Here is a 14,095-nt window from a genome sequence, read left to right as displayed (position 1 = left end):
AGTACTGCTGAGTATCGGCAGCTGGCCAGCCAGCTCAGAGGGGTTAAACTTGGCAGTAGCCTTTCCTGCCTGGTTAAACTCTTTGAATATCAGTTCCTAAAATTCTTTGCTGAGTGGAGGGATGAATATAACTTCTGCATACACCACTGCTGCCTGACAGCTTTGCTTTCTGTAGGGTAGTCTTGTCCATTAGAATGACAGTAGAATTAGTATACATGCAATACAAAATCTGTTAGTATACATACAATACAAAATCTGTTAGTATACATGCAATACAAAATCTGTTAGTATACATACAATACAAAATCTGTTAGTATACATGCAATACAAAATCTGTTAGTATACATACAATACAAAATCTGTTAGTATACATACAATACAAAATCTGTTAATATACATGCAATACAAAATCTGTTAGTATACATGCAATACAAAATCTGTTAGTATACATACAATACAAAATCTGTTAGTATACATGCAATACAAAATCTGTTAGTATACATGCAATACAAAATCTGTTAGTATACATGCAATACAAAATCTTAGTATACATGCAATACAAAATCTGTTAGCATACATGCAATACAAAATCTGTTAGCATACATGCAATGCAAAATCTGTTAGTATACATGCAATACAAAATCTGTTAGTATACATGCAATACAAAATCTTAGTATATATGCAATACAAAATCTGTTAGTATACATGCAATACAAAATCTGTATGTGCGTTCCTCAATGACAGCTTCATTATGTGCTTACTGTATACACTTCTCCCTCTGTATCCGCGGTTTCCATATCTGTGGATTCGCGATTTTTTGGCTGTTGACTCCGCCCTCTAATTTTCGTCACTGAACCTGGCGTTTCACATTGGAAATCGCTGCTCCCGGTGGCTCCTGAAGGGAATCGCTGCTCCCGGCGTTGTACGGAGCAAATTGCAGGTTGGGTTATTCACGGTTTATTATCTTTTACAGGTCTATTTTACCGAAAAATCACGAATAACATGCAAAAAGTTATTTGTGGTTTTTTGGTATTCACGGCTATGTTCTGCCCGCATCCCCCGCGAATACAGAGGGAGAAGTGTAGATTCTGTACGGAAAGCAAGTTCAGAGCAAGAGGAATGATGGCATAATGTATTTTATAAGTGAAGGGAAAGATGGATGAGAGAGGTGAGGTTAACATCTCCTGTATGAATTCTATACAACAAATGCTTCCAGTTTTTAGGCTTAACAACCTGCCTCCCAATGCTCCTGTCTTTGCCTTTGCAGAGGTTCTAAAAACATTCATATTATCTTGGATTTGGCTCTTCACTGCTGATGAATTGAAATTATACTTGCTTTTGAATGAATGATTTATGTAGAGAGTGGCACTGTGTGAAGGTGAGATAATTCTAGTGCTGTTGATTGATTATAAACATGTTCCCCATCCCCTCCCTGGTTGTACAGTGTTTAATTTTTCATCGCATATGTTTTTTTTTTTTTTTAGGGTACCTTTGATGATTACTTGGAATTATTCCTTCAGTTTGGATACGTGAGCCTTTTCTCATGTGTCTACCCCTTGGCAGCCATCTTTGCAGTACTTAACAATGTCACGGAGTTATATTCAGATGCCTTAAAAATGTGCCGGGTCTTTAAACGCCCATTTGCTGAGCCTTCGGCAAGCATTGGAGTCTGGCAGGTAACCAGCACTTTTTAATGACCTGTTCTTCAGATTGAAACCTTGCCTGTCCTTGGTATCAGCTTGAAATGTTTACTGTAGAGTCTGTGATCTCCTTGGGGTAATAACAGGGCATTTCTTGGAGATGTATATAGGATAGTATGTATTCAGATTGGGATGTCTTTCCTCTATGCAATGTGTATATTATATGTACCTATACATATTTATAGTATATTTGTCTAATATGTACCTATATGTATATTTATAGTATAAACAATATATTCTTTATTATTTGAACTTTGTTTATCCAGGGCACCCTATCAGACCATGAACATCTTTATTTATCCATTTCATAAGTGGAATGCATAAAGCCAATGATATAACATTACCAATAAATACAAATAGTAAAAAAAAATATATATATGCAAAAATTATATTTTCTACTTTTAGGTATTAGTTTGTCCAGAAAAGCCATCAATAGATAAATTTTTATTTTCTTTTGCTATGCTAATAGCCCCCGGTCTAAATGAACTCATGATAGAAAAATCCCTTCTGCTGCTGCTACAAAACCTGTTGGTGGATAGAGACTTTCAGGACCATTTTTATAATCAGGAAATCCAATATATTCTGTTTACTCAGTTGTAAAGAAAGTACAAATTGGTACCGGCTTAATAATTAATTTAATGCAGAAGGTCTATCCCCTCAAACAGTCTTAAAAATTGTCAGCAGCATTTAAACTGGATATGGTACCTAACTGGTAACCAGTACAAATAACAAAAGCTAGATGTGATTTCTTTAGATATGCTATTCTTATGTTCCTATTTGCGAAAGACATGGGGGAAGCCACTGCTTGCCCTGGATCGGTAGCATGGAATGTTGCTACTCCTTGGGTTTTGGCCAGGTACTAGTGACCTGGATTGGCCACCGTGAGAACGGACTACTGGGCCATAGGAGGGGCCTTAGGCACCTGGGCCAATCAGGTCCTAGGCTCCTGTGGGTTGGGGAGGGACAGGCCTGCCTCATTTGGACGGAGGCGTGCCTGCTGTATGGACAGTGCGAGGACCTGTATGGCTGGCCAACTTGCTGGTAAGCCCGGAGGGGGGGGGGAGAGGGGTGTTCCAGGGTGGGAAGTTTCATTAGGGGGGTCCAGGCAGTGGGGCTTGGGGCATTTTGTTGGGGGGGGTCGTTGGGGGAGGTCCGGCAGGTGGGGTTGGGCACCCTTCTGCCGGCAATCTTCGGGGGTGGGGGGATCTACTGGTAGGAAAGGTTGAGCACCTTTCTGCCGGTGATCGTTGGGGTGGGCGGGGGGTCTTTCAGCAGGAGGGATTGGGCATCCCCCCTGCCTTGTTTGTTTAGGGAGTGGGGGGAGGGGAGACTGGTGGCTGTAGCTGTGGCCGCTATACTAATCGCGGCAAGGAGATCCCTTGCCACGATTAAGTATAGTGGCTGCGTCTAAAGTAACCCGGTTTTGTAACCGGCGTCTATAACATAGACATCGGATACTGAATCGGGTTTAGTTTAGGTGGGTGTAGGCCAAGGGCGTCCTATACAGAATCTGGGCCCAAGAGTCTCCTTCGCTGGGGGTTTATTTAGTAACATTGGAATATTATTTCATGCCTGCTATTCATGTCTGAATCTATAACATAAGTAAGGGAAGATAGGTTAGGGGGGAAAGGAGTTAGTATATTAGTGTATTATTTGTTTTTGTGTTTCCAAAGCTATTCAAGAATGTATGGGAAATATTTTGTGATTTGTACATTTTTATTTTAATAAACATTGGAAAATTTTTTTTAAAAAATTTCACCTACCGTAAAGAAAGGTTCCTGCACTGCAAATGAAGCTGAGCACATCAAGAAAAGTAGATTCTGAGAAAAATTTTGAACTTGTATTGTCTTTTCCCTGTTGAGCGTACAATTAGTTTTGAACACAGGAAAGTTAAATGGGTCGTGGAAAACCACTCTGTAACTGGTGAAGAGTAGAATGAACTGAGATTTGGTCACACTGCGGATAAAATGCTTCACTCGCCCTGTTGTAGTGGAAGAAAGCAGTCTCTTCTCCCTAGCTGGAACTGGTTGAGTGTAAACTCACAGTTCAGACTGTGCTTCCAGGACACTATTTCTCCTCTGTCTAGAGGTATTGATGTTGTTAGTTTGGATAGTGCAAAGGCTACTTTTGGAACTTTCCCTTCCATTTGTCAGCACTTTGCTGACTGTGTAAAATTACATGATTAAAAATCTTGGGTCATTATTCTAAGAGCTTTGAATATCTTCCAAGCTGGACTCCATTTACATTTTTTAACTGGCAGTGCTAAAAAAAGAGAAAGAGGAAACTTAATTAAATCGCAGAGCTATATTCATTGCCTTTTTAATAGCAGATAAACTAATTAATAGGGAAATAAATATCTGTATCCTGTGATGAAGATCTTCTACAATTATAATTGTCACAGCTCTACTTGTTTTATAAACTATATAATAAAATACTATTCAAATTAAAGTGAAGTGCTCAGACCTTATAACCAGTGCTTTAGTGATGTCACTAAATTGAGGTTAACAAGGGGACCATCATCGCCTTCACTGTCCCCTAACCACCCCTAATGTATACGCAAAGCACTCCACGTGCGTTGTTGTATCCTATGTTGTACTTATCTTTGCCGGGTGGTTGATTGTATAATGTTATTCCTCAATGATGATAAAGTGCTTAAAACTTGTGCTGGTGAGTTAAAATAAGCCGTTGTAAGCCATTCATTCTATAGTCCCTGTCCCCCCAATTTTTAATAGCAGAACATGCATGAAAAGTCCCACTTAGAAGAATCAAGGTTAGGTTTAAGGAGGTCATTCTTTTCATGGTTTTTAACATCCACTAAGGGCCTCTTCTACTAAACTGCACAAGCGGTTTTAGCGCCGGGAGCCGCGCTGAATAACCCGCGCTGCTCCCAACGCTCATAAGAACTCTACGAGTGTCGGGAGCAGTGCAGGCCATTGAGTGCGGCTCCCCCGCGCTAAAACCGCTAGCACGGTTTAGTAGAAGAGGGGGTAAGTGTTTTAAAAGCAACGTAATTATACCTCTGATGAAAATTCAAACTGTTTTGCTGTCCTTGCGTACACAAACCTTTAGCTTTAAAAAGAACACTCCATTGACTTATAATGACATACCGAGTCTTTTATTAGGCTAATGTAGAATGTGTGATCATGAGTTCCTTATGGGCAGTTACGAGTTTTGTCCAAGACAGTAATAAACAAGTGAAAATACACGCATACCCCACTCTCAAAATATGTACATTTCATTGCATCAGTGTTAAAATATAAATACTGTAAATTAATGTGTGTGTGCACGCACACATACTTCATTTGGGAAGGGGGAGGGACAATTTAATAAAAATGTTTGCTCCTATTCCCCTCCTCCTCACGAGGATGATTAGCTGGGTAATACTGTATATGGCCAAATTTATCAAGAGAGCGCCAACACTTAGATGCCATAAAAGTGTGCCGATAATATGTGTAAATGCCAATATTCCTGCTATCTGCTCTTCTGTAACATGGTGCCTAAGTGTGATGGCGTGTTCTATGAAGTTGGGTGTACACATGCACTCACATGTAAATTATAGAATACCATATGTATATTTTTGAGCAAACTAAGTGTGAGTGCCCAATTTTACGCTGATCTAAGTTCTTGCACTTAAAATGTGCGCATGTATTTGACCTGTTACACTAGTATTTTATTTGAAAGAAAGTACAGTGGTACCTTGGATTACGAGCATAATCCGTTCCAGGAGCATGCTCGTAATCCAAAATGCTGGTTTATCAAAGCGAGTTTCCCCATAGGAAATAATGGAAACTCGCTTTGATGCATTGCACCTCCCCCCCTGCGATCCGGCACCCCCCTGCATCGAACCGGCACCCCCCGCCACAATCCTACACCCCCCGCCACGATTGGGCACCCCCCCCGCCACGATCCGACCCCCCCCCCCCGCCACGATTGGGCACCCCCCGCCACGATCCGACCCCCCCCCCCGACACGATTGGGCACCCCCCCCGACACGATATCCCCCCCCCGCCGCTTTTTACCCTCATCTGGGCACTCTTGAAGATCGGCCTCCTTGTCTGCTGGACCTTGAGCATCTGAGCATGCTCAAGGCCTGCGAGTTCACGTTCACGTTCAGAACGTGAACTCGCAGGCCTTGAGCATGCTCAGATGCTCAAGGCCCAGCAGACGAGGAGGCCGATCTTCAAGAGTGCCCAGATGAGGGTAAGAAGTGGCGGGGGGGGGTGCCCAATTGTTTCGGGGGGGGGGTCAGATCGTGGCGGGGAGTGCCGGTTTGAGGCAGGGGGGGTGCCGGATCGCAGGGGGGGTGCCGGATTGCGGGGGGGGGGGGTGCTCGTAAATCGAGCCATGCTCAGTTTCCGAGGCACCGATTTTGCAAATGTTTTCTCGTCTTGCAAAACACTCGCAAACCGGTGCACTCGTAAACCGAGGTACCACTGTACTTTCCTTTATAGAATAGGCTCCAAATAGACATTCCTTTATAGAATTACTCCTATGTCCCTCATGCTATAGTGCGTTGCCAAAAGTTAGGCACCAGTTGTACACAGAGTTACATAGCTGTTACACGCATAATTGTCACACTTACACGCACACTGGTATTCTATAACTTTAGCACAAAACTGCCTTAGCATACAAATACGTGGGGGTGTTCACAGGGGAAGAGCCTGGGCAAGGCATGGGCCTGGCTCCCACTTAACACACTTAACTTAAAGAATACTGCAAGTTGTGTGTATAAGTGCCACATTTAGGCATACACATTTACACCTGCTATTTATATCATGTAAGAGATGTCGCCTAAATGGAGGAACGTTAGTGCCAGTTTATTCTAGTATGCTCTAATGGAGATCACATGCATAATGGCTGTTATAGAATTTATTTCAATTTCTTAACCGCCTTTTCATGAAGAGATTCACCCAGAGCAGATTTTCCAAATTTTGTATCACTGGTATCTGTTCTCTAATAAAAAAAAAAAGATTTAAACAATACATTGAACAGTAATCAGATACTCTGTGTAAATTGGGCACCTAAATTGTGCTGGCCAGTTATAAAATAGCCCCCTATGTGTCCTTATCTGATAGAGGGTTGGCTAGCTAGTAGGGATTTCTTCTAGGTTAATCCTTTTTTTTGTTGCTTGTATGCTACTAAGTGTTATGCTTGACTTGGAAATTCTGTTTGGGAGCAGAAGTGTAGACTAATGGCTAGACCACTGGAATGAAACCAGGAAATCCTGGGCGCAAAGATAAGTGCCTTTCCTTTACAGCACTCTATGCACTTTATAATTTATGTAGAGCCTGTTGAAAATTTACAAAAAGATTTATTGCACATGCTATTTGCTAAGACCAATGATGAAAACACCACCCCAGCAAGGGCACGAATAGAATTACAAGTAGTGCCTTGGGTGTTTGAAGCCTAGCAAGAAATCCACTTATTATAGTTTTGTCCTCATCTTTTGTTATTTATATCTATTGGACACTTCTTGGCTTTTCAGCAAATTGTAGCTCTATCCTTCCCCCCTTTCTCTCCCCCCTTCTACACATAAGTTCATGTAATCCTTTTTCTTCTTCTCTATCCACTATTTTAAGTTCTTGTAAACCGTGTCGAGCTCCATTCTCATGGAGATGATGCGGTATATAAACTTAAGGTTTAGATTAGATTAGATTTAAGTTTCCTTATTTAGTTGATTTGTACTTCAAATCCCATTGCCATCCTTTGTGATCTTGGCAAGGTATGAAACTCTTCAATGTCTCAGGTTCAAACCTGGATTGCGAGCCCTCCTCCCAGGGACAGAAAAGTATCTACTGTATCCAGTGGCGTACCTAGGGTATGTGGCACCCGGGACCCATCATTTTTTGACACCCCCCCCCATGTAAAAAAATATTTTTTTGTAATGACCATGAAACGGAATAAATGGTCAGAATAGAAACAAGCAGTGAAAATTTTCTTATATTCCAAACATAACATAACATAAATTATGTCTGAATTGCCATGACATCAGAAGTACATATGGAGTAGTTGCAGGTGATGCTTGGGACAGTTCTGATTGTGTTAGTTCGGTTTTATGTGTTTTTTGAATAGAAGGGTTTTTATTTCTTTTTAAAGGTTTTGCAGTCTGTGGTCGATGTCAATTGGTTGTAGAGTTGGGGGTCGAGTGTTGCAGCTCGAATGGCTAGGAGGTTGTCGAACAGTTTTTTTTCTTTTGACGTTTTTGGTTGGAGGGTGTGTGAATGGTGCGTGAGTTCTCCTATGTCTGGTTGAGGTGGATTGAATTATTTAGCTGAAGAAATTAGTTATCCCCTCATCCCACACACATTAATTCTCTTCCATTTTTGTTCCCATTATAAAAAACACTGATAAGTTCCCAGAAAAAAAATACATTAAAATAAGAAGTGAAAACAAAGGCCCCTACAGATGAGAACATAATATAAGAATAGCCTAACTGGGTCAGACCAATGGTCCATCATGCCCAGTAGCCCATTCTCATGGTAGCCAATCCAGGACACTAATACCTGGTCAAAACCCAAAGAGTAGCAACATTCCATGCTACCGATCCAGGGCAAGCAGACACTTCCCCCATGTCTTAATAACAGATTATGGACTTTTCCTCCAGGAATTTGTCCAAATCTTTCTTAAAACCAGCTACACTATCTGCTTTTACCATAACTTCTGGCCACTTCATTTTTAAGTTTAGATCTTTCCTTTCAAACAGAGACCTTGCTAGATGTCAAATACAGCACAAGGTAACTTCACATGGACTTAGCTGTGCAGGAAATGTGAATCTCCTCATACACCCACCATATAGTGCAAAAATGTGCAAAGGTCTGTTTTTTTCTTTCGATCACTACATAGCCTAATGCCACACAAGCAGCGCTGTTACAAACATATTCTGTAGGTCAATGCTAAGGATAACAAAGTTTCCTTCCTTGGACCAGAAGGAGATACTGATAAACCACTGGAAGAGATCCCAACACAACACCCAAAGACCCACTCAGTGTGTGAACCAGTTGAGTGGAGTGGACTAACTGGGGGGTGGAAATGGGCCCAGAGTTTGCTCAGCAGAATTTCCCAGACCACCTCTTCCTCTCAACACATTGACACGCTGCCACCACCACCACTAGGAACACCTCACTGGGTAGGCCAGCTATGCTATATACTTTATAAAACACATTATTATATTTTCTTATAAAGCACATATTTTAACTGAACTCTCTGACATCCTCAGCCTTTCCATTCACAAAAATAGAAGGAAGAAAAGTTCCCATTTCCTGCTGTCTCATGTCCCCGGCCTATACAATATTTTTTTTCTGCAGACCCTTCAAAAGTCTGACCAAATCCTTGTTTCACTTGCATTATAAAGTACTGAGGATGCCATCTCTCCCCAATCCCAGGTCCTAAAGTATAAGACAGTAGCGCAAACTAATGCTGCCAGATTCAGGAAAAAAAATTTTGATTCGATTCAGCCTATTGAATTGGTTTTTCAATTCGATTTTCCTGCCCAGTTGGGTGATTTTTTTCAAAACTCCTGGTGGGTTTTATAGCTTTTTCACCCCCTTTGGCTTCTCCTAATCACACTGGCGCTGTGGTGTAAATAAAATAAAGAAACAAAAAGGACTTTTCCTCTCTCTGTTAAATCCTAGCTCACGTTTGCAGTCCAACACCAGCTCTGGCAGGATACACATTTCAAATCTGACATATTATAATCACAAAACAGAAAATAAAATTAATTTTTCTACCTTTTGTTGTCTGGTTATATTTCAAATCTTGTTGGTCCAAGGCTCTGGTTTTCTTCTGATAACTTGGGGTCTCCTTCTTTCTTCTTTCTGCATGCTAACCATCCATCTGCCAACTCTGTCCTCCCTTTTCATTTCCCTTCCCTCCCCAGGAAGTCTGGTATCTTTCCTTTTTTTCATCTCCCTCCACAGATCCACCTTTTCTTAACTACCCTTTTATCCAGCATCTCTCCCTCCTTCCCCACCACCCGAGTCCACCATCTCTCCCTTTCTTTTCCCAATTACCCTCCTATCCAGTATCTCTATCCCTCCTCCACACCATCCCTTGTGTCCAATTTCTCTCCCTTTCTGTTCCTTCCCTCCCTAAATCCCATGGTCCATCATCTCTCTCCCTCTCCTCTATTTTCAGACCCATTATTTCTTCCTCCCCCCCAAAGTTTGGCATATGCACGTCTCTTTGAACACCCCCTTCCCTCCGTGTACTTCTAAACCAGGGTCCCCCCCAAAGGCCTGTCCCCCCTTAAAGGTCTGCCTGTCCCCCCTTGAAGGCCTGCACCCCCCTTGAAGGCTGTCCCACCTCCTTGAAGACCTGTCCCCCCCCTTGTAGGCCTGTCCCCCCCTTGAAGGCCTGCCTGCCTGTCCCCCCCTTGAAGGCCTGTCCCCCCCCTTGAAGGTCTGCACCACCCCCCCGAAGGCCTGTCCCCCCCTTGAAAGCCTGCCTGCCTGTCCCCCCCCTTGAAGGCCTGTCCCCCCCTTGAAGGTCTGCACCCCCCTGAAGGCCTGTCCTCCCCCCCTTGTAGGCCTGTCCCCCCTTGAAGGCCTGCCTTCCTGTCCCCCCCTTGAAGGCCTGTCCCCCCCCTTGAAGGCCTGCACCCCCCCCCGAAGGCCTGCACCCCCCCAAGGCCTGTTCCCCCCTTGAAGGCCTGTCCCACCCCCTTGTAGACCTGTCCCCCCCTTGAAGGTCTGCACACACCCCCAAAGGCCTGTCCTCCCCTTGAAGGCCTGCCTGTCCCCCCCCCCTTGAAGGCCTTCCTGCCTGTCTGTCACCCCCCTCCTCCTTGAAAGCCTGCCTGCCTGCCCGCCCGCCCCACCCCGAAGGACCGCTCGCCCCTGGCCTTCCCGCACCACTATGAAGCAGCACTACCTATGCTCCCGGCCTTGCCGTTCAGTCCCCCCCCCCCCCCGAAGGACCGCTCGCCCCACTGACCTTCCTGCACCACCTATGAAGCAGCCGCAGCAGGATCCCGACGTCAGCGATCTCTGCGCAGCTTAGGCGCTGCTTCCTGCGCCGCGTTCCCGCCCCTCCTCTGACGTCAGAGGAGGGGCGGGACCGCGGCGCAGGAAGCAGCGCCCAAGCAGTTCAGGTATCGCTGAAGTCGCGATCCTGCTGCGGGCTGCTTCACAGGTGGTGCAGGAAGGTCAGTGGGGCGAGCGGTCCTTCGGGGGTGGTGGGGGGGGAATGAACGGCAAGGCCGGGAACACCCCCTCATGGCTGGCACCCGGGGCGGACCGCCCCTCCTGCCCCCCCCTTAGTACGCCACTGACTGTATCAGAATGTAAAATCCCTTGAGCTAGAAATGAAAATGTATGAACTAAATCCAGATCCTATTTTTCTACTGCATATACAGTACAGTTGTTGGATTTTTTTTCCTGCAAGTTAGTACCCTCCCCCATATAGAAACCATGCAAATGCTAATTTGTCATAGTTGGAAGCTGAAATACCTGAAGCTGAGTTTTAGGGCCTGTTTTACAAAGCCGCACTAGCGGCTGCTGCACGGTAACGGCCCCGTGCGGCTTTGTAAATCAGGCCCTTAATCTTGTCTGCGTGTAGCATCAGTAATTTTGCAGCATTGTTCATTAGAAATAGAGATTCACAGTGGGGTATGACCATGCTAATCATATTTCATGTTTTGTGCCCTTTTCCAGCTGGCTTTTGAAACCATGAGTGTTATATCGGTGGTCACCAACTGCGCTCTAATTGGCATGTCGCCACAAGTGAATTCTCTCTTCCAGGACTCAAAGACTGATCTCATCCTGATTGTGGTGGCAGTAGAGGTAAAATGAAATGCATGTGTGCTGTCACCTAGACCTGGAGGAACTGTAGCACAGTAGTAAAGGAGGAGGGGGGTGCGTAATGTTTTGGAATGGGTGAGCTCACCCTGTTTACGCCAAGCTGTTGGTCACGTACAAGGATGACCTTTTGGAGGTTTGTTTATTGTGAGGTCTGATCTGTGTAGAGAAGTGGTCCCCAACCCTGTCCTGGAGGACCACCAGGCCAATCGGGTTGAACTAGATATGGGTCAGCTGCTTGCGAGTTTTCTATACCGATACTATGATAATTATATATAAACCATGGAGCTGCACATTCACTCGACACCAGGGGTCCCCAACCCTATCCTGGAGGACCACCAGGCCAATCGGGTTTTCATGGAGCAGATTTGCTTGCCTGTCACTTCCATTGTGTGAAAATCTCTCTCATGCATATTCATTAGGGCTAGTCTGAAAACCCGATTGGCCTGGTGGTCCTCTAGGATAGGGTTGGGGACCCCTGGTGTTGAGTGAATGTGCATTTCCATGGTTTATATATAATTATCATGGTATCGGTATAGAAACTCGCAATCAGCTGACCCATATCTAGTTCAACATAGCAAAGAGGTAGGGAGGGATAAAGAGTTTGATTTTTATTTATAGACAAAATAACCAGAAGAGTACTTAAGGAGACTGGAAATGTCTGAAAAGCTAAAGATTAAACAAGTTTATTCATTGGGTTTTTTTTGTTTTGTTTTGTTGAATTTAATCTTTTTATTCCTATGATGATATTTCTAGTTATGTAGAGATTTGTTTTTTTTCCTTTTCAGTGGTTTAATTTTCATATGTTGTCTGGTCTTATGAGATGTAAATGAATTCTACCTTATAATTTAAAAAAGATTGTTTCTGAATTAAGTAAAATTAGACTTTTTACTTTGAGATATACAATTATAATTGTAGGTTGAGCACTTCATGTACAAAGCACAAAGAATGCTTCCCCTCTTCCATGTTTTAAGACATTCAGTACTATTATACACGTTTTTATTGTTGTTTTTCATTTACTTTTTATTTATCCATTTAACAACATAAGTAACCACTCACGCAGAAAATATGATTACTCTTACAAAAAATGAACAAGGAAATAATATTACTACTACTAGAACCACGTATGGGGCCTATAATGTTAAAGAACTAGTCAGGAAGTAGGGGAATCATGGACTGCAGAAGAAAAATACTAAAGAAAAAAATCCTCCATAAACGTCAAAGCATCTGAATTCAGATCATCACAAATCTAGTGGCCTTATGGTCACCCCCACCTGTCTCAGGAAATTGCACTGCTTTGCTCAGAATATATATATATATAAGATATAAGATGCTTAGGGTCAAATAAGATATATCTAGAAATGGACAACTTTATCAGACAGCTAGAAAAAGTCTAAGAAAATACCTCTCAGCCCATGGACAAAACTTCTTGACTGATCTGTAAAATCACCATGGGCCTGATTTCATAAACAGCGCCTAACAACACTTAACTTGTAGGCATCACTCCAAGCGGTTGTTAAATCACCCATTAGGTGTCGTTTATGGAATCACACCTAGCAGTGCCTAAGCGGACTCGAGGGCTGCTAGGTGTTGTAGAGATAGGCATCGGAATAGATTGCTGTTACAACTTGACTCTTGCGTTGTAGATAGTCCAAATAAAAAAAAACTGCTTATTCAAGCTAAGCAAAAGTATTATGAACACTGTGATCAGGTTTACTACTGCTTTTTTCAGGCAAAGAAAAAGCCAGTCCCTTAACTTGTAGAGGTGTAATTCTGTTATCATGAAATGTATTCCTGCAGGAATAATGCATTATGTCTCAGTCCTTTTTCCTAATTACATTCTGCTCCAAATTTAAGGTTTGAAAGTCAGCACTGATGATAGAGGCATGCTTTTAAGTTTGTTTTTGGAACGACTATGTAATGTGACTTGTTTTACCCTTGATCAAGAAGAATCTCTTGCTTTTAAATTCTTGAAATAAAAGTCTATCATTTTTCAGCAACTTAATTGAGAATGCTGTATGATAAAACAAATAACGTGTTTCTCTGAAAATAAGACAGTGTCATATTCATTTTAGGCCCCCAAAAAACGCACTAGGTCTTATTTTCAGGGTATGTACATGATCATCTCTCCCTTCCTCTCCTTCATCCCAATTCTTCCTCTTTCCTTTCTCTACCCCACATGTGCAGCATCTTTCCTCCCCTCCCTCGTGCAGCAGGACCCTTGCCCAGCTTCTATTCTTCCCTCCCTCCCATCCCTCGTGCAGCAGGACCCTTGCCCAGCTTCTATTCTTCCCTCCCTCCCATCCCTCATGCAGCAGGACCCTTGCCCAGCTTCTCTTTCCTCCCTCCCGTCCCTTGTGCAGCAGCACCCTTGTCCAGCTTCCCTTCCATCCCATCCCTTGTGCAGCAGGACCCTTGCCCAGCTTCCCTTCCCTCCCTCCCGTCCCTTGTGCAGCAGCACCCTTGTCCAGCTTCCCTTCCATCCCATCCCTTGTGCAGCAGGACCCTTGCCCAGCTTCCCTTCCCTCCCTCCCATCACTTGTGCAGCAGAACCCTTGAGCAAGCACCCCCCCCCCTGAGCACCCACACCCTCCCTCATTC

The 14,095-nt window shown here is 43.6% G+C and overlaps 1 protein-coding gene across 4 annotated transcripts in view; it reads left to right on the top strand.

The window, feature by feature from the left end:
• Nucleotides 1-14,095, top strand: part of ANO10 (anoctamin 10) — a 392,133-nt gene that overhangs the window by 87,656 nt on the left and 290,382 nt on the right. For all 4 annotated transcript variants that reach the window (XM_033930080.1, XM_033930082.1, XM_033930083.1 and 1 more), the window contains exons 10-11: nt 1,485-1,676; nt 11,351-11,479. In XM_033930080.1, coding sequence (XP_033785971.1) covers nt 1,485-1,676; nt 11,351-11,479 — 321 coding nt within the window. The remainder of the gene's footprint in view (nt 1-1,484; nt 1,677-11,350; nt 11,480-14,095) is intronic.

The sequence above is a fragment of the Geotrypetes seraphini genome, chromosome 2 (assembly GCF_902459505.1).
Source record: "Geotrypetes seraphini chromosome 2, aGeoSer1.1, whole genome shotgun sequence".
Classification (NCBI taxonomy): domain Eukaryota; kingdom Metazoa; phylum Chordata; class Amphibia; order Gymnophiona; family Dermophiidae; genus Geotrypetes; species Geotrypetes seraphini.
Note: the sequence above shows the minus strand (reverse complement) of the source record. Positions and strands in the feature narration are given on the sequence as shown.